At 38.4% G+C, this 23,409-nt stretch overlaps 2 protein-coding genes across 2 annotated transcripts in view; one reads left to right on the top strand and one right to left on the bottom strand.

Annotated features, from left to right (window-relative positions):
• Positions 1-5,369: 5,369 nt before the first annotated feature.
• Positions 5,370-11,794, top strand: G6PC2 (glucose-6-phosphatase catalytic subunit 2). The gene is made up of 5 exons (XM_058809093.1): positions 5,370-5,587; positions 5,897-6,006; positions 9,058-9,169; positions 9,981-10,096; positions 11,283-11,794. Exons 1-5 carry the CDS (start codon positions 5,370-5,372, stop codon positions 11,792-11,794), a joined length of 1,068 nt encoding a protein of 355 aa, XP_058665076.1.
• A 2,138-nt stretch (positions 11,795-13,932) lies between these two features.
• ABCB11 (ATP binding cassette subfamily B member 11) overlaps positions 13,933-23,409 on the bottom strand; it is a 35,765-nt gene continuing 26,288 nt past the window's right edge. Inside the window, exons 22-28 of the mRNA XM_058809695.1 lie at positions 21,613-21,816; positions 19,508-19,749; positions 19,242-19,398; positions 18,277-18,474; positions 17,325-17,531; positions 16,460-16,606; positions 13,933-15,903 (exon numbers count right to left, since the gene is read on the bottom strand). Coding sequence (XP_058665678.1) covers positions 15,703-15,903; positions 16,460-16,606; positions 17,325-17,531; positions 18,277-18,474; positions 19,242-19,398; positions 19,508-19,749; positions 21,613-21,816 — 1,356 coding nt within the window. The 3' untranslated portion in view covers positions 13,933-15,702. The remainder of the gene's footprint in view (positions 15,904-16,459; positions 16,607-17,324; positions 17,532-18,276; positions 18,475-19,241; positions 19,399-19,507; positions 19,750-21,612; positions 21,817-23,409) is intronic.

Below are 23,409 nucleotides of genomic sequence, written 5' to 3'. Positions count from 1 at the left end.
TGAAGTTTTTCTAGACTCGTTAGTCCTATTCCTTTGTTTTACACTTTCACCCACCTAACAAGACTAAATGCCTGTGACATTTACTGGCAGAATCCATACCTTAATTGATCTCTTTTCTGATTCATTTAGAGGTTTTGAGAGACATGAACTGCACTATAACCTATCTTCAACCTTTCCCACTACTGTCCACCATCAGTTTACCAAGTGTGTGTTTCAGGGAAGCACAGTGATTTTGGCAAGTCCTAATTTTCAGCTCAAGCTGGTGGTTTTTGCCAGCTGCAAACAGGAATGTGGCTTCATGGCCCAAACTAGTGCAGGTCAGATGCTTCTTCAGTCCCCTCTTCTGGGTCTGATTCAAGAGGCTCCATGGACAGAAATGCAGGCAGCCAACCCACCATAACTCCAGCCCAGACAATTGTTCTGAATTGTTGATTTTTACGTGTCTGTCCTAGCAAGCCATGGAGTAGCCATGGATGGAAAAAAGTTTCAATGGTATTTACCTATTTTTAACACTGTGAGCTTGGCTGGAGACCATTAATTGTGCTATTTCTGCATTTTCCAGCTCTTCATGGGTTACTTGGTTAAACTCAAGGTTCCAAGGGGCACAGCAGCAGCCACAGGGTGACAGTTCCCTGCAGTCAAACTGAAGGGCAGAATGTTGCCAACAAAAATCTGCGGCTTAATTTTATTGGTAACAGAAAGTGTGTCCTGGGCAGTTGTGGGTTAAGAGGCAGCTTCAAAGTCCAGCTCAGGGCTGGAGAGCTACTGCAGCTTACGAGGGCATTCTAAAGGAGCACAGGATTGACAAACTGGTGCTAATAAACTGACTCAGCTACCTCTTGTGGCAGGTTTCTGACTGCCTGGGCCAGGCTTGGCATAGGGCTGGTTTTAAGGGTTAGAGCAGGCTAGTTTCAGGGATTGGAGAGTGACAGTAAGACAGGAATCTTATTGGAAAGGGAATTGAAAAGATGGGTTGGAGATTGTTGGCTAATGGGTTCGGTTCCATTTATGCCTGCAGTTCATGGAACGTGAAGGAATTTTGTCCTCTCTAGGTGGCTTCTAATTTCTAAAAGGTGTTCTTCGTACTTAAAATAAGTAAAATTTCTTAGATGTGACTTTTTCATAGGCATGCCAGAATTGTATTCCATGCATTGTTTGTATAATTTATACTGTATAATTTATACTTATAAACACAATGAAATCTAATTACATTACTGATTTACATTACTAATGTAAACAAATATTAAGGTCTGGCAGGTCTGGTTATTGTTATAGTGCACACATTAGTTTTGTTGGCTTTGTGTGCTTGCATAGTTAACTTTATAGCAAAGAGTAATGACTGTACTAACTAGGAAAGATCAGATTAAGGTGGCAGAATGAAGAGAAGGAGACTGGGTCATGTTAACTATTGCTAAACCTCTATTGGTCAGCCCAACCCTAAAAAAGCCTGAGTCCAAAGAGGAATGCTTGAGGACATGGGATAAGAAAGAAAGTAAAAAATGAGAGGGAGAGAGCACAAGCTTCTTGAAATATTCTTCTCTTCCTAATTTAAAAATTAAGGTGTATCTTTTCAGTGTTCCACTTGGAAAGCATTCACACCTGAGAAAATACCTGTCAGCTGTTATATACAGTGTCTGCTGGTGAACTTAGCAAATTGCTTGTTAATCCTTGTAGTTGGTCCAGTGTCAGTGGAAATACTGGTGTGGAAATTCATGTTGTTGTTCAATTAACTAAGCATAATGTACCAGAAAGTTAGGCCCATTACATAGGCCTCCATTAACACTGTTTCAAAAAATGTTTGCTTTGGTGGTTTTTCCATGCCTTGCAAACATTTACTTAAAAGCATCTGTTGACTGTTATGTAATATTTGCTGTAATATGTAGGTGCAAGGCAGCTGTAAACATTTTATCCTCCCTTCAGTGGATCATCAGCATGACTCTTGCTTTCATGTTTTATGTGTGTGTAAATATGAAATCTTTGGTTTTGTATGTCTTGGAAAACACAGTAAATCAAGAAATTATCAATAAATTTTAAAATGTATGAACAGATAGCATTTGAAAGGTTTTTGCTTTGAACTAAGAACTAATTATGTGAAACCTTGGCTCTCCAATATCAAAACAAGAGAAAGCTTCAATTTAAAAACCTAACTGCCTACACATTCTGACCATTTTGTATAGATCATAAGGTTCCCTGCAATTCCCCATACTAAAATACAGCAAATAGTTTTATTTTGAGTGAGTTTGAAGCACTAGGGGGATTACAGAAGCTTTTTGCAGTGCTTTGCATAGAGGAGTGCGGGAAGGTCTATTGAAGAAGTGCTTTTCCTTTGTCAAACAAGTTATTAAATATAGTATTTCAAGTCATGTTTCACCATCTTTGTGGGTTATTACAGCTTGGAAGGTCTTCAGTGTCTCAGACTTGTATTGGTTGTGTAACATGACAGGCAGAACAAGAGATTACTGACATGTCAGTTATTGATTTCTCTTGGATGGAGCAGGATCATGGCTGATTCCAGGCACAGTGGAACTGCCTCTCCCACAGAAACACACTTACCTGTTCCAAAATTTCCATGGTGTCTGTGAGGTTTTTAAAACATCCTTTATAAACATGATTCCTCTGGTATCTCTAAGGTGAGGATGTAGGAGCTTCTAAAAGACTCAGAAAGAATGTAGGAGAAAATGAAAGCCTTTTCTCTTGCTGTTAGTCTTTATTATGTTTAAGGCGCTTATCTTTCTCTAAGCACGAGAATCAGCAGCAAAATCCTGAAAGTTAATATCAAGAGGTGTTCAGCCTTTATACTAAAAGAGGTTACTTTACTGAAAAGAGAGCCAAAGTGTGCCTGAGGGGTTCTGGCTGAAGAGTTCAGCCTGGGCAGATGCATTGCTGTCCTGGTGCATAGATAATGTGGGTGGGTGGGTTTGAATTATAAATAAAGCAAACATGCAAAAAGTTATTGCAATTACTGCAATGCTTCTGCACATCCTGTGTCAGAGGCAGTTTTTCAGATAGCACTGACTAACAGTGGTGCCATTAAAGAGGGACTGTAAAATGACTTATTTTATTACTTGGTAGACTCTCCTGAGGACATTAAACTGTATTTGATGGAAAGTTATGTACTGCAAAATATTTTTTCCTAATAGAACAATAGTCATTTAGACTTAACCTCATTATAATTGTTGCTCTTTCAACCAAGTACTAGAAGTAAGATGTCTGTTATTCAGCTGCCAACTGACTTGGCATTTGCACTCATGTTTGAAGCTAACTGTTCTTGCTGAACTAGATTGGAAAACAGAGGAAAACCTCAGATTTTCTACATTTCTGCATACTAAACCCAGACATGTCTAAAATAGTGGTTTTTTATTGTTATAGTATGTCTTACTTATCTTTAAAGGCAAGATATTTTTGCAGTAAAAAAATGTAGCAAAAGAACGTTTTCTTTGGCAATAAGGTACAAAGAGTTATTAGAGATTTCTAAACAAGTATGGTCTTGGGGAAGTACTGAGAGAGAGAAAATTAATTCCATCCATTCATTTCTATGACAGTTGTCTTGCTGCACACTCTGGAAAACAGTAGAGATATACAACTTAGCAAGAAACAAACATCCTCAAATATTTTCAGCAAAAAATCTAGGGGTTTTTGTCTTTTTTTTTTTTAATATCCTGAAATTTTGAATCTGGAAGGGTTTCCCTTGAAATCAAATACCACTAGTTAAAGTGAATAATTTGGTCAGTATTTAGAAAAATATTGTAGTTATTCAGAAGCAGCGCATTGAAACTTTTAACTTTAAGGTTTTCTATATGGCTTAATGCAATTGGTAGCAATAAACATACAGGATTTAAATCTGCTAAAAATTTTCTGAAACCAGACTGTTATTAGTTAAAGTAAATGTGAGATTGTGTCAGGAAGAGAAATCTTCTACGTCCATTTGTCATGCCTTATTTGTTGAATCTACTTAGTGTTTCCATGTGACTCCCTGACCACACATCATGAAGCCCTCTTAAGCCATTAAGCCCCTCTTCAGCAAAAACAGTTAAATGGTTCATGTCTTTGCACAGCTTGTGCAGTTTAGCTTGAAGTGCATGGAAAGAGTATTAGGGAAGTGTGCGCCCCATATATAGAGCTGCTTCTGTCTTCTGACTCCCACTGTTTCAGATACACAGATAATTATTTGATATAATATATGACTACATTAGAATATTAGAGCCTGATAAAGAGCTTGAAGTTTTCCTCCAATGATATCAGAAGTTGGTATCATGAGGCTTTTATTATCCATTTAATCTCTTGTAGAAAAAGTTATTTTCATGAAGCCACCTCAAATGAACATAATATTTTATGCTACAGTTATTAGATTAGATTTATTAGATTTATTATTGATAAATCTGATATGCTAATATATTGTCTGCTGAAATCTTTTAAACTCCTGCAGTTTGTAGACTCTGTTTGCTCTTGGCTGTTGGTTCTGGAGCACTGCTGTGCTTCACTGGGCAATAGTTCAGGGGAAGTCTGATGATCTGTTGCCAGCCTTGCTGAGGTTTGTGCAGCAGCTCTCGTTTCTGTCAGGGGGGCAGCAGGCGGGGGCTGCAGCTCCTCCCGGCAGAGGGCGCAGGACTGGCCTCGCGTAGGCAATGCCCGAGGATGGCGGTGCCGAACGATGGCTCAGACTCGGAGCATCGTCTGCGTTGGGCCTGGATTAACAGGCCTCTTGTAGCAAGGAAACAATTGCTTTTCAGTATTTTAAGAATATTGTTGCTTTAAAAATAGAGCTCGACAGCATGGTTGATATAGGGATGCTGGTTGCATTTTCCCTGACTGAAAAAATGTGTTGTGCAAAGTATCAGTAGCAGCCAAGTTCTGTTTCAAAGTGAAATGTACAGCTTCAGTGACAGTTCTGTGAAGATCAGTAATTTGTGTATTCTTTCTATCCTTTGCACAGGCAACACTTAATGAAGTACACACATTAGTAACATGTCCATCCTGCTGAGAAATGAACTGTGAAAAAGTTTAAGCAAACATGTTCCAGCTGTTCCTACAAAGGATTGCACAAGTCACACATTTTGTTCCCACAAAACTTTCCCCACAATTTGCTGCTGCTCAGCATGTACTAACACGTCCTTCACTTAGCTTCCTACAATTAAAATTTGCAAACAAAAAAGCTTTCCAGTGCTAGCAGACTCATATGCTTTCCCAGAGATTTGGAGCCACGTGTTTCAGGAATGGCTGGGTACACCACGCCAATATAATATAAAGGCAACGTCAATCACCTTCTCTCACTTTTTAATAGCTCCCCTCCATGATTCTCATTCTCTGTCACTAGAAACTTAAGATTAAAGGAACTTTACTATATTTCAAGTATAGTTTAATCTATTAAGATGGATCTCCTTCACAGCAATGGAGTGCTTATCATTCAGCATTTACAGAGGGACTACAGGGCTTACCAGGATTTCCTTAATTTTATGTCACATGTTGGTGATCCTCGGAATATATTTTCAATTTATTTTCCTCTTTGGTTTCAGCTCAACCAAGTGGTTGGTACTAAAATGATATGGGTGGCTGTCATTGGTGACTGGTTCAACCTCATATTTAAATGGTAAGAAAAATTTGGTATTTTTAATAATAGTTATTATATGTACCTCAAGTTTAGAAAACTTTCTGTTAATAATGTACTAGTAGATTTTCCCTGGTAATTATAAAATAGGAATTCACAATGAAGATATTTAAGATATGTTTGAAATAACCTTGTAATAAGATGAGAAGAACCTGTAGAACTATTATAGAATAGCTTTGCAAATATAGCTCTTCATATTCTTTGTAAGATTATTTATCATGCTTTGCTGAGGCCTTCTTATGTAAAAATATTTTCATTTAATTTCTTCCTTCTTTTTTTTTTTTGGGTCAGGATTTTGTTTGGCCATCGCCCTTACTGGTGGGTGCAAGAAACAATGATTTATCCTAATCAGTCAAGCCCATGCCTTGAACAGTTTCCTATAACATGTGAAACTGGACCAGGTAAGAAATGTTGCAGATTTTCTTGGTATATTTGATATGGATAGCGGCTTCAAGGGCGAGAGAATGTGACTTAGGAAGGTCTTACATGATTCAGAAATCTTAGAGCTCATGTATAAAATATCACACAAAAACAAGTAGAGGAAAAGGAAGAAATACAATAGGTAGGTATTTGCTGTAGGACAAGAGTATTTCCTTCTTTTCCTTCAAAAGATGCAAGGGAGGGGGACTTGCTTTAAAAATAACTACTACTAGAATGAACTGGGGTATTGGAAAGAAGTTTTCACAAAACTTGTAAAATACATTGTTTATTGGGTTCCAAGGCAGATCCCAGGGCTGTTGAGTTTGAGGGCTTGTTTGCTGTTGCAACAAGTATTCAAACCCCATAAACTAAGTAGATAATTCAGTGTAAATAACAATAGTGTCAGCAATTGATTACATAATGTATCACAAGGGGAAAAGAGCCAGAACCAGACACTGCCACTGAATGTGTGTGTGGGAGTATGTGTACTAATGTATGGGGAAAAATTATTTTTGAAATGTACCTTTTCAATATATTTTCACTTTTTATGTCTCATTATGTTCTCTGTGGAAATCAAATGCAATACTGATGAAACTAAATGAACTTGTGCAACCCTAATATGTGCAATAAGATGAACTTGCATTGAGCTAACTGAATTTAGTTTAATTTTTGTACAAGAAAATACTGACTGTGGAAATGATATGCTTTGCATCTTGTCCATGCCACTGAAAGCTTTTAAACAGTTTGTACAGCTGTATTTTGTTAACAGTACTCTGCATTACATCCCATTGTAATTGTGAGCAAGAAGCTTAAACCCTTGTATGAGGCAGGGTTTAATAATGCCTGGTCTTTATGTCTGCAGTCTCTTTCAAGTTACTTCATTTGAGACCTAACACAAAGTATTGAAGCCTTCAGATCTTCTCAAAAGCCTTCAGAACTGAGCCCAATCAGTGCTGTGTAGATCTGAGCCCTGGCTCAGGAGACAGTCAGTGTTTCATTTTGATTCATTGAACCAGAAGGCTTTCCCTCTTGTTCCTGTCTTTCTGAAAGGTCATTCCTATTTCTGTCCAGTGGGTACAACTGTCATATTGATTCCTTCCTTGCACTTATAATGACCACATTTTTCCCACCTCCACACTTACACGGGACCATTTAGACTGTCACTGACCTGTTTCTCATTAGCCAGAGGAGGCACAGTCAGTGCAGGTGTTACATGCACCCAATCACTGTATGAGCTTGTGTGGTACTTCACACAATAAATACTTTTAAAATAGCAATTTATATTAAAAGATTAGAGAAGCAGCCACAGACATGAGAAAGCAGCTCCAAACACTGCTAGGATAGCCTGAACCCCAAACTCCATGTCTCAGCAAAAGGGAAAGCTGAGGGAACTGTTCATACGACTACATGGCAAACAGTTTAGGACCTGAATTTGGTTTGCATTTCTGGAATTAACTGAAGTAAAACCTAGCAGCCATTTGTTTTCTAATATTTGTAAAACTTTAAGAATATAAACTTTAAGGTAAAATTTATGCTGTTTTGAGTAGGTAATTTGCAGATAAGCTATGAAATATTATTCCTAGATGGCATTTTCCTAGATGACAACAAAGAGAAGCTTTTCTACTGCTGACATACAACATTACTGTTTCCTCATCAGTGACATTTGTTCCATTGTGAGGTTTAGGAGTGCACACCTGATAGGAAATTAACAAAAGAGCTGGTAGAGTGACTCTAAATGTACTGCCAAGCAGAATAGCAAAAATGAATGCAGGGAATCAGAAATCATTGTGCTTGTCCTGCTAGACATTTCTGCTTTGCTACTTCACTGAAATATTCTTTTACTCTACTCACTACTAGACAGTGCTGGCTCATAACACATTCTTGAGCCAAAATTATTTCTTCTGATAGTGAAATAACCCTGTCCCTTCTCTGTCTCCACAGAAACCCAAGATGTAAAGGTCCCAGATTTACAGATTCCAATGATCGAATTTTTTCTTTCCCTATTTTGATTTGTTGAATGTAAATCTGGTGAACATGAGAAAGGAAATTACAGAGTAATTTTAGGAATCACTTCCCTTGCATCATGTCATCATACCTTGTTTTATGGTGACTTTCACAGTTGTAGGTACTTCTCTGTGGTTTCATATTGCTTCCAGTAAAATTGATATTTTACTTTTTAAATTAAAAGAAATGTCACACATACCTGGATTAAAAAGAAATCACTGTTGTTCTCTATATGAGAGTGTTCCCTGTTATAGACTGCTGTAGGTGGGCTACTGTGTGCTGTACCTGTGGGTACAGCAATTACAGCATCATACCATGTGCCAGTTTCATTGACAATCTGCTTTTAATCTGGTTGATATTTTACACCACCTTAAAAATTATCAAATTAATCAAAGTTAAGCATAAAGAAACATTTTTTCTGTGTTTCAGGTGCATTTCTAAAATTATTACAAAACTACTCAAAATGTTAATTACCTGCATTGTAATATTGCTAATGAGGCACAGCTCACAATTGTTAACACCATGGTAATTGCTGAAGCAGATAAAAAACAGCTTGGAAGTGCTATCTAAAGTTATACTGGTCCCTTAGTTTAGAATGTTACAAAGAGCTAAATTTCTCTTGCTCCTGTTAATTATGAGGAGGCTCATTCAAAACTTTTTTATGTGATCCTCATACATAATTTCTGCATTCCATGCTACAGCTCTAAGACAGCCCTAGGTGCTTTTTAAAATTTTTAAATCCAAGTAATGGGAATATGTTTTCCTATCAAGATTCCAACTCACACCAATATAAAGTGAGTGAGCTACTACCTTTTTTATTTCAGACAAGTATTATGGATTCTTTGTAGATGAACCTTCTGAAAAATTCTTATGGCAAAAATTAACTTTTGAGAAGCAGTTTCAGCCTTTGTTAACCATTTCTTTTCTAAATTATTAGGTGCCTGAGTAACTACCACTACACATTTTCTATATGACCAATGTCACAGTCTTCATTCTTGGGTTGAATATTTCCTTTTTGTTTTTACTAGGAAGCCCATCTGGACATGCCATGGGATCATCCTGTGTTTGGTATGTAATGGTCACAGCAGCACTTAGCTACACAGTTAGATGGAAAGATAAATCAGCTGTTACCCTTCACAGGTCAGTGTCTTTCCATGATTCCAACTCATTATATTCAGATATTTCTTTAAATATATGCTATGTTTTTAGTGGACTTAATTTAAACAAATATTCACAGTTTGGTCTATTTTGTGAAAAAGCCAACAACCCTTTATTATGGTCTACTTCAGCTGAAGAAAAAGTATATTAAGAGGATTTATCTGTTTGTATAGTCTGGTATTTATTTACAGACATTGCATACAATATCTCTGAATCAGTCGTGAATCTTCAGTGCTGGAAATTTTTAACTCTATAATTGTCACTATGTATTGGATTTTTTTTTTTGTTTAGTACATAAATTTACTGCTTTGATGATTATCCTTCACCCATATTAAAGCAAGTGCACATAATGTTGACAGAATTCACTGTAATGTGTTTCTCAGCTCTATGGGAAAGTCCTGCAATTGCTTTGGTGGCTCTTCTTTCTAAGGCTGCAAGGTTGTTTTCACACTGTGTGAATTTTGTCATGAAATAATTGAGTTTTGCATATAGTTATGACTTCATGATGAGAGATATATTTAAGATATTAGTCCTAATTTAATCTGCCATTGATGACTTTCATCACTTAAACCACAGAGGTGTCTTGGACCTGAAACTTCTGAGACCTGTTCCCGTAACCAGTCTCGATAATGTTTTAGTACTGACTTCAAGGTTTTAATTATCTGATTCTAAACTACTCTACTTAGTAAACCTGTGCTGGTAAAAGCATGAGGCTTACATGATGAGTCTTGGGGTAAATAAGTAGATGAAATATCTTGTTTTAATTTTTAAGCATCTTCCTTTTCCCTCTTAGACTAACATGGTCATTCCTCTGGAGTATTTTTTGGATTATCCAGATCAGTGTGTGCATCTCAAGAGTATTCATAGCAACACATTTCCCTCATCAAGTTGTTCTTGGAGTATTTGCGGGTAATGCTGCTATTTTTTTCTTTCCTTTTTAACCTATATGCAATTCTTTTTTAAATATGAGAGAAGACAAGAGATTTTTAGTAGTTGGACTCACCTTGCAGCCCTGGTGGTGCTCTCCACTCTCTTGAAAATCAGGGATTTGATTTTAGTCCAAAGGTAAAATTTGTGAGGTAGAATGTGCCTGCTGCCTGTGTAACTCACAGTGAGGGAGTGGGCCCTTGTCCACCTGCCAGTTGATGCTGACTGTATTGTGTCCACACTCCCCTAGACTGGCTCTGACTGCTTTGTACTGCCTGCATCTGATCTTTAACTATGGAAGACATCAGAGAGGAAATTGCTCCTCCATGGCTCTGACCTTTCCTCTCAGGAGGAAGTTATTTGGGTCACTTCAAATGATGTCCAGGTGCAAAACAGCTTGTGTGCAATGTGGAAAAACAGAGACCTGGAGCAAAATGAAAAAAAAAAAATGTAAATAGCAGGACAAACTCCCCTGAGTGATTTAAGATGCTAAAGTACATTTTTCAGAGTTACTTAAGCATATTATAAATTGGTATTCAGGGAGTCCAAACTATAAGCCGTATCTCCGGTATCTATATGAATTTAAGGAGGGTGACGAGTGCTTTGAGCAGGGGCTTCCTGCTCATGTTGTCTTTCATGAAAGCAGTGCAGCCTGGGCAGCCCTGGCTAACAGCTTTCCCTCTTCACAACCAGGATAAAATGAGTACGAGAGAAGATAACTGTGTTCTGTGTCTTTTCCTTCAACACTCAAAGCCTGTGTGGGAACTGGTGTTGAATTCTGCATTGCTGGAGCCAGTCTTTGAGTGAGGGACTCTTTTGGAAAAGGAATGTTCCAGTTTACATCTAATATTTGATAGGTTGTCATCTGGGAGATGCAGTCAGGTATGCCTCATATCGAAACCATGTAGTGCTTGGTTTTTGGTTTTTTTTCCAAAGTGGCACTTTTGAGTGGGAGGAAAGGTTTTGTAATGTACTGCAAAAGTGGTAAATTGTGTGTGTATATGTGTATGTATAAATATAACTATATATATATATAGACACACATGTGGATATTTATTACATAGGTATATTCTTCTGTCTTTAAAAGTCAAATTCTGTAGGGACACTGTAGAAAATGCTTTTGAAAGTACAGTGTTGTTCCCTGTAACACTGAGTTTCTAATCCACAGGCATTCTTGTGGCAGAAGCATTTGAACATACCCCTGCAATTCAGACAGCAAGCTTGAGAATGTACATCAAGACAAACTTGTTTCTTTTCCTCTTTGCCCTTGGCTTTTATCTGTCCCTCAAGCTTCTTGATATTGACTTGCTATGGTCTGTTCCAAAGGCCAAGAAGTGGTGTGCCAATCCAGACTGGATAAACATTGACACAACTCCATTTGCTGGACTGGTGAGGAATTTAGGTGCACTCTTTGGTTTAGGTCTTGGAATAAATTCTGAAATGTTCATCACGAGCTGCAAAGGTAAAAATAGCTGCAAGATAAGTTTCCGCATATTGTGTATAGCTGCTTCTTTAGCTACCCTGCAGCTGTATAATTTTGTTAAGATACCTACTCATACTGAGTATTTGTTCTACATTCTCTCTTTCTGTAAGAGCGCAGCTATGCCTCTCACTGTAGTTGCCTTGGTTCCCTACTGTGTCCACTCGTTAATGAGGACAACTGAAAAGAAACTTAATTAGGTAAAGTTTCAAAATGGTTAGCAATGTGGGGATGGATGTGAACTGTTTGAGAACCCTCTGCAAAGGCAGCTTTGCTAATTCATTTAAACCAAGGGGATGCCACTGCATCTTTCATGTATTCCTGGTAAGTAACCAGTACATCCAAAATCAGTACACTCAAGCAGCTGAGAAATATTAGTTGCTGATTTTATTCCTAGAAATATTGCAAGCACACTGCAGTATGGTTAGAAATGGCCCAATACTCTGGGTCATAATGAAGTTTTAAAGTATAACCAACTATCTTTATTTAGCTATATGGTGGTCTTTTAGTTCTGTCCATCTCTAGCTAGATAATGCTTCAAGCATCAGCTGTACATAGTGATACTCGATGTTTCATTTTTTTATAAATAGATACTTTGTGTTACACTGCTACATAATGGTGTGACAGTATCACACCACCTACTGTACGGCTGTACCCAGGCACTGTGAAAAAGGCCAGCATAGTTATAAACAAGGCTTTAGATTTAATTTATTGAGCTTCCTGAGCAAACCAGCTTCTGAGTAAGTCAGATGAGAAAAAAAAAGTTTATTTCCATTGGACTCTGTAGAATATATTTTTGCATTACTGTATGGTTTTTGTCTTTTTTACTTTTTGGAAGGGGTCACATGAATCATGAATAATACAGATCACAACTTTGAATGGGGGAATGCTTATATATGGTATAAAAATCTTTGGTTTCTGTACATCTACACAGAGCAACAAATGAAAAAAGGTGTCAATAATGAAATTATCTCAGTATATGACCTCAAGAATGTTGTTCCTGCTCCTGTATTGCAAAGCTAATTCCCTGCTAATTCTCTCAGATCAACAGTCACAAGCCTGAATCACTGTTAGCAGTTGTGTAAATCATGAAAATATGGTTGCAGACTGTCACTTCAAGTTTCTATTCTTTGTTTAACTAAGCACACAAGTAACTAATATGTTGAATATATGTTTGCTATATAAAATGGATTTTCTAAAGGGGTACTTTCCATTTTATTCATTATTTGGCATCTATTGCTGTATATTTCCTTTCAGTGCACAATCTTTAGGTAGTATCTTGCTGATACCATCCCATAAAACTCTCTCTCTGTCTATATATATATAGATATATATAGCCTTAGCATGCCTGGCTATAATATGAGTAATGAGGGCTGCATATATATGATCTGAAAGCAATAAGACTTAGAAGATGTAAACATGATATTGCTTCTAGACTTCCAATTAGGTAGGAGGTAATTGAAAGAATCTTATTTAATTAGGTAAAAAAGGCAAATCGTTTGGTGTTGGCCTTTGGGAATGAACAAGATACAAATTACAGAAGCAAATCTGAAACAGGCATCCTTAATTAAGAGCCTAGTAAGACTACCATGACTTAAGAAAATTAATCATTGAGGAGTATTCTGCTTCATGTATCTCCTGATACCTTCTCTAATGGTTCTCTGAACTTTTTCCCACAGCAGCTGACCTGAAACCACTCTTTCCTATAATTGTGACTCCTTAATCAAAATCACTAAGTTCATGGGACTAGACACAAACAATGAAGAACAAAGCTGTGACAAAGATTTCAGCTGTGTTCAAGTTGCTGTGTGCTTTGTTATTCCCTGCCATGTGAGAGGACCTACAGAGGCATCACAGAGCAGTTGCAGGTTGATTGAGTTGTTGTTCTGTTCCTGGCTCCTCCCAGCCAGCAGTAGGAGATTCTTCATGCACAGCTGTCCAAGGTTCTTATAATAGCATCTGTATTTGGTGGCAATTTGAAGCTGGGAGTTATGGGTAGGGATCACATAGGCTTCTAATCACGTGAGAGTCTCTGTTTCCCAACACTGACAAAGAATCTGTTGGAGTAGCACCCTTCCCAACATTTAGCTCTCTGTTTCCCAGTTGCCTGGAAAGAGGATAACGTTACACTCACTGAAGAGCAGCAGCACAATCACCCAGCTTGGGCCCTGGCCCTGTGCTGCTGCAGGGAGACAGGCTCCTGTGCAGGCAGGAGTTGGCCTTGTCTGCAGCTCCATCCTGAACAGCAAACCCTTGGCACAGACATGGTACTTGCTGGTGCTGCCAGATACTCATGTGCTTAGCTGAAGGGTAAGAGAAAAAATGCTAGAGCACAAGAGCCAGTAAAAAAATACAATTTATTGGTTTAATTTGGGTCACAAAGGGCAATAGCCCTTTAGGAAAAAGAATTATTAAATAAGTTTACATAGTCATTGTCATTTTTAATGAAGAGTTATTATTTTTCTGTGTCCTTAAATAATAATATTAATTAAATACCATATACATGTGTCTGCAGGTTATTGATAGTCACTCTGTCAATACTTTCCTGAGCCATCAAACTACTTATTGCTCTGAAATGTAAAAAGGCTAAAAAGATTAAAGCAAATAATGCGGCTTTTCCTTCTAGTTTTCAGCTAAGGTTTAAAATACAGACTTCCATAGAGAAATTGCCATTTCAGTGCTGGTTGTGTGATTTCAATAGGGTATATGGAAGTGAGTCTGTTAATGGAGTTGTATAAAAGTTGAAATTGGGTTTTGCTGCCTGGAATTAAGGGATGTATCCTAATAACATTTTTACCCTTACAGCTCTATTTACAGTACTGCTACTGTTGCAGTATTTTATAAGAAGTGGTGTGACTTCTTATAAAGTGAGTAGAAACTTGCCTGCCCACCCCCTACCTAGCCCAGATGCAGATTTTAGGACATGGAGAATGACCTCCAGTTAATATTCTGTTGTTTAAAATCAATATTTAAATATTGAAACTGTTATCCATACTTTCTTTCTATCTGCTTTTCTCCAAGATCCTAGTCACTAAAGGAAACAGTCCTATTCTGCTGCAGACAATAACCAATAACATATTTCAGTGAAACTTGTGGTAGATGCTACAATAAACTGTGACAGGTACAAGTTTCTACCAAAAGAAGCTCCTTCCTGACCTTTGTAATTTATGAATATATTGTTGCTCTGTTTATCAACTGTATTTAATACAAAGAACTAATTATGCCTATTTTTCCTACCTCCACTCATGATTGTATTACCTTCTGATAAAAGAACACATCCATCACCATTTCAGTAGAAGTGGTTTAAATAACTGATTATTAACCATAGAATTTTACATTAATTTAACCAAGGCATTTATTCCTATTGAAAAATCTTTTTGACAGCTGATTAGAATGATGAGTATTAGCTGGAGAGTGGTGGGCTAGGAAATCATCCTCACCAGCTTCTGTTCCTTACCTTGGTTGCTTTCCTTACTTTTGTGGAGCTGCCTTCTTTGCAAGTACTGAGTGGTTTGTTGAAGGGGCACAGCTGTGTCAGTGCTGCAGGTGCACACAAGGGAAGCCCAGCCTCCCCCAACAGCACAGCTGATGTGTGTGGTGCAGTGGGTGAAGGAGTGGGGCTTCTGCATGCACAGGAAAGGCCTCTGCTGAAATCAGCTGCAGACCAAACTTTAGCACAGATTGGGTCCCTTCAGTTGTAGAGCATCAATTGAAGGGTTGTTTTCACTCATTCAGCTTACCTAGAGAAAGGGCTGTTTCCTGAACACCAGAGTTTTCCTTGATTGCTAGGTTAGGTATCAAAGGACTGTGCAGTCTGACTGCAGGTAGTGGCAACTCCCCAGATCACCAGGAAAGATCTTTCCCTGTTTCAGGGTTTTTTTCCCTTATCAGTGGGCTAAGATACTTCCTAAATGCATCAGCCTGTGCTTAGTGCCTTGCATGTGCTGGCCAAGTGTGCTTGATGCAGACAGCTACATATATTAAGGGTTCCACAGATCTCACTGTATTGTAGAGCACTCCCTCTGTAGCACAATGTAGCACCAAAATACACACACCTACCACAAAGTATTTGCTTACAGAAATCTTTCAAATTGAGAATCACAGTAATTCAGCTAATTGGGGCTCCAGTAGTAACAAGTTTCCAGTAGGCTCCTTCCATGGCCATCAGTTCATCATGAGTGCCCCTTTCAATGACGAGTCCTTGGGACATCACAGCAATGATGTCGGCGTTCTGGATGGTGGACAAGCGGTGGGCGATGACGATGCAGGTGCGCCCTTCTCTGGCTTTATCCAGGGCTGCCTGCACAGTCTAAAGGCAACAGACAAAGTGTCAGAATAAAAATGTGCAAATACAACAGGGCTCAGAGCTGGAGGAACCCAGTTGTTTCAGATTAATTAACCATATTGTGCAACACTTGTAAAAGTGACAGTGGGACTAAGTCAGAGGTTCTGATATTGATGTGCTTAGCTGGGTCATGAATTCTGTTTACCAGTATTACAAACAAGAGACACCTAAACATATAGGTAGAAATAAAGGAAGGTCTTTACTCTGCTGCATGCTAAATGTCAGCTGAATGCTTTGAAATCCAGGCAATTCAGATATTTCTGAAGAAGTGCTGCCTCTCCTTTTAGAAGTTTAAAAGCACCTGGGGCTGGCTGCTTTTTCTTAAAGCTGTACCTGAAGTGCAGGCACTTCTCAGAAAGATCATTAAAGGTAAAAGTGCTGAATTCACAATGTGGAATCATGTGCAGTCATGCAGCAGAGTATGCTGGCATATCTACAGAACAGAAAAGGTGGTATGGATCAACTGTGTATGTTGTAGGCCATTAACTTTTCCTTATCGATATCATCACTGCTCATTTACCTTTTCACTTTCCGTGTCTAAGGCAGATGTAGCTTCATCCAGTAATAAAATTTTAGGGTCTCGTATGATGGCCCTTGCTATGGCAATGCGTTGCTTTTGCCCACGAGACAGCTGGGATCCCTGAGCCCCAACATTAGTTTCATATTTCTGAAAAATATTCAAAGAGATTATTTTATTCAGGTGTAATTTAACACACCAGTAGACAGCTAAAGCAAAAGCAGGAGAGAGGCAAGAAAGTCGACCACTGCTGACCACTTGCAGAACCTGGGAATGCAGAAATAATGTACAGCAGCAAACATGTTTGGGGTGAGGTTTCCAAGCTGTTCTTTGTCTGCACATGGCCCTGAGGCCCAGACAGCACAATGATGAGCCTGGAAGGAAAATGTGATAGCAAAATGTTGGCTGATTTGTCTGAGGCAAAAAGAATTCTCCCTGCCCTAGATTTGGGAGAAGAGGCTGAAAGTGATTTAAAGTCTTTCTAGAAAAGTGCTTTGTTTGGGTCCCTAAATTGTTTCCATTCCCTATATGTTCTTTTTATTTTTATATTATTTCAGTGCATTTAAATACTGCTCAAGTGTACATAAGCAGCCAGCTTCAAATATTTTTGTCTTAGTGTCACGTCCTACTCATAAGGCAAATCTCCCACAGCTGGGAACAGGATTTATGTATGTGCCTACTGTCTAAGAATTCAGTAATAACTCACACCCAGAGTCTAAGGAACACAACAAATGGTCATAGCAGCCTTTTGCTCCTACTGTCACAGCTGTAAAAGGACATAAAAAGTGCATGCATGTAGCAACTTCAAATGGTTTCAGAGCAACTCCTGCAATGAACACTGAGCAGCCAAGACCTCACAGGTACTTACATTAGGCAGAGACATGACAAAATCATGCAGTTGAGCCTTCTGGGCTGCTTCTATGACTTTTTCCATTGTTGCTTCTTTTGTGTTACTGCCATATTTGATATTATCAGCAATGCTGCAGTCAAATAGCACAGGCTCCTGTGACACTATTCCGATTTTTGATCTAAGAAACTGCACATTTACGTTCTTAGAGTCATGTCCATCTATTAACTACAAGGAAATGGAAGAAAACTTGAAACATCATTACAAAACAACAGCTTGCAACACCCAAATAGTTTATAGCAAAATAAATTATTTAACCGTATCATTAAAACACAAACACAACTGATTTAAAGTGGTTGTATTGCTTGTCTCTGACTCCTTTGTGCATGATGTTATTTTGTGATATGGCTTTGATCCATACCACTAAATACACGGGACCATTTGCTCAACAGAAGTCCTAATGAACTATTTAATTGCTTAAAGTTAGGCATATGCTTTATTGTCCTCCTGACATAGTGATCACCACACAGATTTTTTCCAGAGAAAGATAAATCAATCTAGATAGGTAAATATTTACGTTAGAAAAACATAAAAAAGCTTTCTAAGCTATCAGTAATTGAATGACAGGAAGTTAAATCTAGGCAAGTTCCAGGCTCTTTGTTGCTCCATTCAGACTTGATTTTGCTTGTGCTCTCACAATTCACAGCATACATTTGTATGTTTCATACAGAAGCTACCAAGGCAAATGCCTACAGCCTACCTAATGCAGGAGAGTGCACCAGAGGCAGGTAGTTCTCTTATCTTGTCTGAATATGTCTGAGATAGTACTTGGGAACCGTCCAAACAGTCCACATGTGTCCTTCTGAGAAGGAGAGGAAGCCTCAAACTGCACATTACGAGCAACCACTGCTAGGCTGCACAGTAGGACACAGGCACAAAACCAGAGGACAAAAACCACATTTTCTTTGCTTACCACACTTCCTTTCTCAGGGTCATAGAAACGCTCCAGAAGTTGCACACTGGTGCTTTTACCACAGCCACTACTTCCAACAAATGCCAAAGTCTGTCCAGGTTTAACAGATATAGAGAGTCCTTTCAGGACCTGAATATCAGGCCGAGAAGGGTATGTGAATTTACAGTTAAGAAATTCAATGCTTCCCTTGAAATCATCCTGGTGAAAAGAAAAATGAGAAAGATGTTACAGTGAGCTTGAGCTCAACTCTGAATTGTAAAGTACAAGACAACTCTTCCTCAGATCCATTCTTGCATCTTTTGCTTAAAATTTGACATTTGTACTTATGAAATTATCTCAGGAAAAGGGAAAAAACCATACTGGAGTAGCTGTCCTAGGGGTGAAGCTATTAGTGATAACACTGTTTCTCTGCTTATTCTTCCCTGCATGGCACTGGTCAGAGGCATAAATTGGAAATGGCATTGCCTTGCCAATGGGCACATTTTTCATTTTAATATAGACACTGTGTATAAAATAAATAATTTCAATTTTCTGGGTCTGACTTTCCAATTCACCAGAAACTCGGCATTTTCACTTTGTCTGACTCAACAATTCTTTGCCTCCTTATGAACACCCTCCACCAGTTTGATGTGAATGGAAAAACCTCCATCATAATCAGCAATAGTAAGGTTGGCCATGAACTGTAAAGCAGGAAATAAGAGCTTGCTGTTCTGTGAGTCATACAAATCAGTTCCATTCCAATTTACAGTAGTTTTACACTGACAAATTTCTAATGGCTGACTTTATACTACTCTTTATGTCTAGTACAGAGCTTGCTTCCAAAACAGCAAAGACAAACAAAACTTTTACAATCAGCATAACCTTCTTGTAAAACATTGATCCTCATTGACTCCTAAATCACTAGTACAAAATCCATGCCTGTAGTGAGCTGACTGACATCACAAATTACACATCTCCACTCTTACCCATTTTTCCCCTTTTTCACTGTAAACACTGATTTTAGGAATCCGATCTACCAGTTGAAAAAAGCGTGCAGCGGATGTTTTGGCTTTGGCGTAGTTTGGCGTGTAGGAAGAAGCTCTTCCCAATGCAGTTCCACTGGTGACAATCGCAGAGATCACCCTGTGGAGAAGGGGGAAATGGTCATTCTTGGGAAGCCATCAGGAAACTGAACACCACACCGAGTGCAGAACTTTCAGAGACCTGTTTGTGGCTCTGAGCAGGCTCTCACCTGAACACAAAGCTGTAATGGAGCCCTTCAGCGTCAACGAGAAATCCCCCGTAGCGGTAAGAGACGGAGTTGGCAATGAACACGATGCTCTGGGCAAAGCCAAAGCAGACTCCGTACACGTGTGCTTTTTTGGTTGCAGCTTTGTAGGGCATATCCAGGTGCTTCTCAAAATTCTCAATAAACATTTTCTCTTTTCCTATCCCAGCTACTGTTCTGATGTTAGAGAGAGCTTCACTGGCAATCTGGAAGAGGGAAAAAAATGGGTAAAAGCTCCTAATTTTTACTTGGAAATGTAGACTCCGGTCTCACAAGTGCATGATTCTTTCATGAACTCAGAACAGGACACTGATGCAATATGTAAATTCATTCAGGCATGATGCAGACTGGGCCAAACATCATACAGCCTAAAGAGAACTTTTCCTACAAGCAATTTCCTATTGATTTCCTCGAGAGCAATGCTCTGCCTGCTCCACTGGAGCTGTTACTGTAAGCACTTTTAGGGAATCAGGCACGTGCTCTCACTTGTGACTTATGTCACATAATGTGAATAAATGTGACACCCACAAAAGGAAAAACTGTTTTAGGAACTTCTTTAGTTGCATGGATTTATTAATTAAATATGTTTATTTCAATTGTTTTCTGTTACTTTTAGCAATAGTCAAAGAAAGAGTTAAAAGGAATAGCATCCCCAACTTCCATTTCATAAATTGAATCCACTTGAATTTACTAAGTTTCCTTATCTGCTCACCCTGCCTCCTGCTGATGTCCAAAAGGCTGATGAGATGGAACATATGAATCTTCAGTGACAAAATTTCTAAGATTTTTACCTTGTACATAGGCAATGAGTAAGCAAATGCTTGCCTATGCGCATATGAAAATGCAACACAGGAAATTATGAGATAATCACCAGAGAAACTTGTGTGGAACTTGTGTTAGTTGTAGGCTTCATATTATAATTTATTGCCAGTCAGAATTTGGGTTTATATCCCAACAAAAGAGTACCACAATTTCACCTACAGAAGTAAATTGATGGCTTGTTTGGTCCTCATTTCACCCTTTTAATCTCAAGTAATTTTACTAAGAAATTGTATTAAAATGCTGTCGTTTGCTCGGACTTTGACAGTAGATTCATAATGTAACACATTTCTTTGGGAGGCAAGTGTGGTATTATAGCTTGGGAATGTTTTCAGCATGTAGGAAAAGATCTGAATGTAGACAATCAGAAATCCAGTTTCAGGGGTTTTTTTTCTGGCCAAAATTGAGAGTCAATGTCTTGCATTTTCACTCAAGGTGAAGGAGCAGATAATAAGTATTGTGAATTGGATTGTGCAGGCTTTTTCCATGTTTAGCATGGCTCATGAGCAATTGCTTTGGAATAATTCGGTGTTTTTTGCATTTGGATGCAGTGCTGGCAAATAAATTAGAAAATAACACCAGAAACAATCAATTATCACCAAAACTGCTGAAGCTTTGCTTAAAATATGACTTCATCATAGCCTCTGGGTTGTTCCATTGAGTAAGAGCAGTTGCCTTGACTGATTAGTAAAGTTTCTCTCCTTGTCAAGAAGTATTTTGATTTAAGACTTTTGTAAATAATTAATTATTCTGGGTGTGGGCAATTGGTCAGGTCTTAATTCTTAAGATAGAAAGGGCTAAGAACTTAATTCTTAAGCTGCTACGACCCACCAAAGTAACAACTGTCCTTTTTAAAATCCACAGACTGATTTGTGGTTCAGTGCCAGATTCTCAGGTGCGAGCATTTCTAGGTGAACAGCTATCACTGCTTTCTGAGGACAGCTTAATCACTGGTCAACAGCAAATGGGAGTTTAAATTAAACCCAACAAATGTGAACCAGACTGCTGAGAGATCTGTGTCTACCACTTCAGTCCAACAACTTTGCAAGGTCAGTCACATTCCATGCAGCAAGTGCTTTTGCAGTTAAGGAGTTCCCAATGCTGTTTCAATGGTTTAACAAGCTGAAATATTGCAACTTATTCACAAACCATTGCCAGTTTCATGACATTTGAATTACTGATGGTCCCTAAAGACTGATTTTTCATCTACCTGTGACTGCAAATATAAATTAGTCTTTAAACAGCATTACCCGTCCAGTAGCTTCCAGTGCTTTCTTGTCCTGCGAGGCAAATCCTGTCAGCATTTTAGCCTGCACAGCTCCAGATAAAGCCAAAAATGGCAGGAAACACATTATTACCAAACTCAGTTTCCAGCTGAAGTAGAAGGCAATGATCATGGCCACCCCAATGTTAGTCAAGGAATTGACAATCATTCCTATCTGCGATCCAGTTGCCTTTGAAGAAAAGAAACAGACATCATTGATATGTACTTCAAAAACAATTTAAACAAATCTTCCTATAAAACGTTAGAAAACTGTAAATTAAAATAACATAAGACACTAACAGTAGACTGCACTGGAGTTAGTCAGTCTGGATATACTGTTTCCAGTTATTTGGATGAAGAACAGGACTGCAAATGTCCAATATTCCTTTGATCCACCAAATTTTCCATTGAGAATTCAGAAGATTGTTTCTACTGTTTGTGAGAAAGATAATGTAATTATTGAAATCTGTTGCCTTGGTTCCCTGGAGAATAACTCATCTGAATACATTGTTTAGCTTCTACATCTATGTAGATTTAAATAATCAGCAGGACCATTTTATAGCTTAGCTATTAACAACAAAGCCTCAGCAGTGCTAAAATCAGTAAGCGACTTCACTGAAAAGGGATGAAATGAAGCTGTATTTCTGCCTATCCCTTTATTAAGGAAAAAAATTAAATACAGCTTTGACATCATCTTTATTGAATACATTTGTCTGCTCCTTATGTACTTCAACAATGCTATTCTTTCTAATAGACTTATTTACTCAAAATTAATTTTCTTTCATAGCAATAAACAGCACCCTAAATAGGAACTATATTGCTATGTATTAGAATAAAATGTACATTTGATATCCTTGATGATTTTCAGTCAAACTCTTTTGCAGAGTACGAACTTGGCAGCACAAAATGCTCATCATCTCCTCCTCCTCTGACCTGCAGCAAGGTCTGTGTCAGGCAGTGAAAGGTGCAGGGCACTCGTGCACAGGTAGCTCTGGTCTCCCTCACCCCCTGCATGCTGTGGGTTGGATGGCTGTGCCTCACTGTTGTGCTTCAAACAAAGATGTCCCTTAGGACATTAAATGTTTAGTCAGAGTTTTACAAGTTTATTTATTTCTATTAAAAGACACCCTGTGAGGTTTCCAGCAGGTTTCTCTGATTCTGTAGAAATTGCTGCTGCCAGGGCTTTTGGAAACCTCTTCTCTAAAACCCCCGTTAAAAGTTTTTTAAAGCTAACTTACAATCTTGAGTCAAGCTGAAACATGACAATTTTTGCAACAAAAGAAATCTGTACATCTCCTTCCTTGTTTCTAGAAAATTGCTTGCACTGCAGCCCAGCAAAATGGCATCTGACTCACTTCTACCTAATGATCAGTTCAAATAGTGAACATATACAGCTCAGCATGATTTAACCCCTCAGCCACTAAGGAACACAATGCCTGCAGCTGGTGTGTCACTTTCCCAGACGCTGAAACTGGCTGCAGGATTCCCAGCTGGAGCACCAGCCACTGCTGCAGATTGGTTTTTCAAGTGGGTTGTCAGTTTAGATCAAAATTGCCACAACATGCACAATACCATGCTGAAAACTGGAAAACATGGTTATTAATTATTGTCAATAACATACTATTTTGACATGTTTTTAAAATAAACACTTTAACATTGTGACAAAAAGCTAATTCATCTCCAGAAAAAAAAGAAACTCAAACTTCTGCACTGGGTGTTCCTTCCCATTCCATTGTTGGTTGGTATTTTATTGATTTTTGTGTTCTTTTTTTGTACTTTTAGG

Source organism: Ammospiza caudacuta, chromosome 8 (assembly GCF_027887145.1).
Source record: "Ammospiza caudacuta isolate bAmmCau1 chromosome 8, bAmmCau1.pri, whole genome shotgun sequence".
Classification (NCBI taxonomy): domain Eukaryota; kingdom Metazoa; phylum Chordata; class Aves; order Passeriformes; family Passerellidae; genus Ammospiza; species Ammospiza caudacuta.
This window is presented reverse-complemented; position numbering and strand designations above follow the sequence as displayed.

Coding starts and splice junctions, on each gene's coding strand:
- G6PC2 (XM_058809093.1), top strand. CDS start 5,370: ATGGATCTCCTTCACAGCAATGGAGTGCTTATCATTCAGCATTTACAG. Junction 9,170..9,980: donor TCAGCTGTTACCCTTCACAG/GTCAGTGTCTTT, acceptor TTTCCCTCTTAG/ACTAACATGGTCATTCCTCT. Junction 10,097..11,282: donor TGTTCTTGGAGTATTTGCGG/GTAATGCTGCTA, acceptor TCTAATCCACAG/GCATTCTTGTGGCAGAAGCA.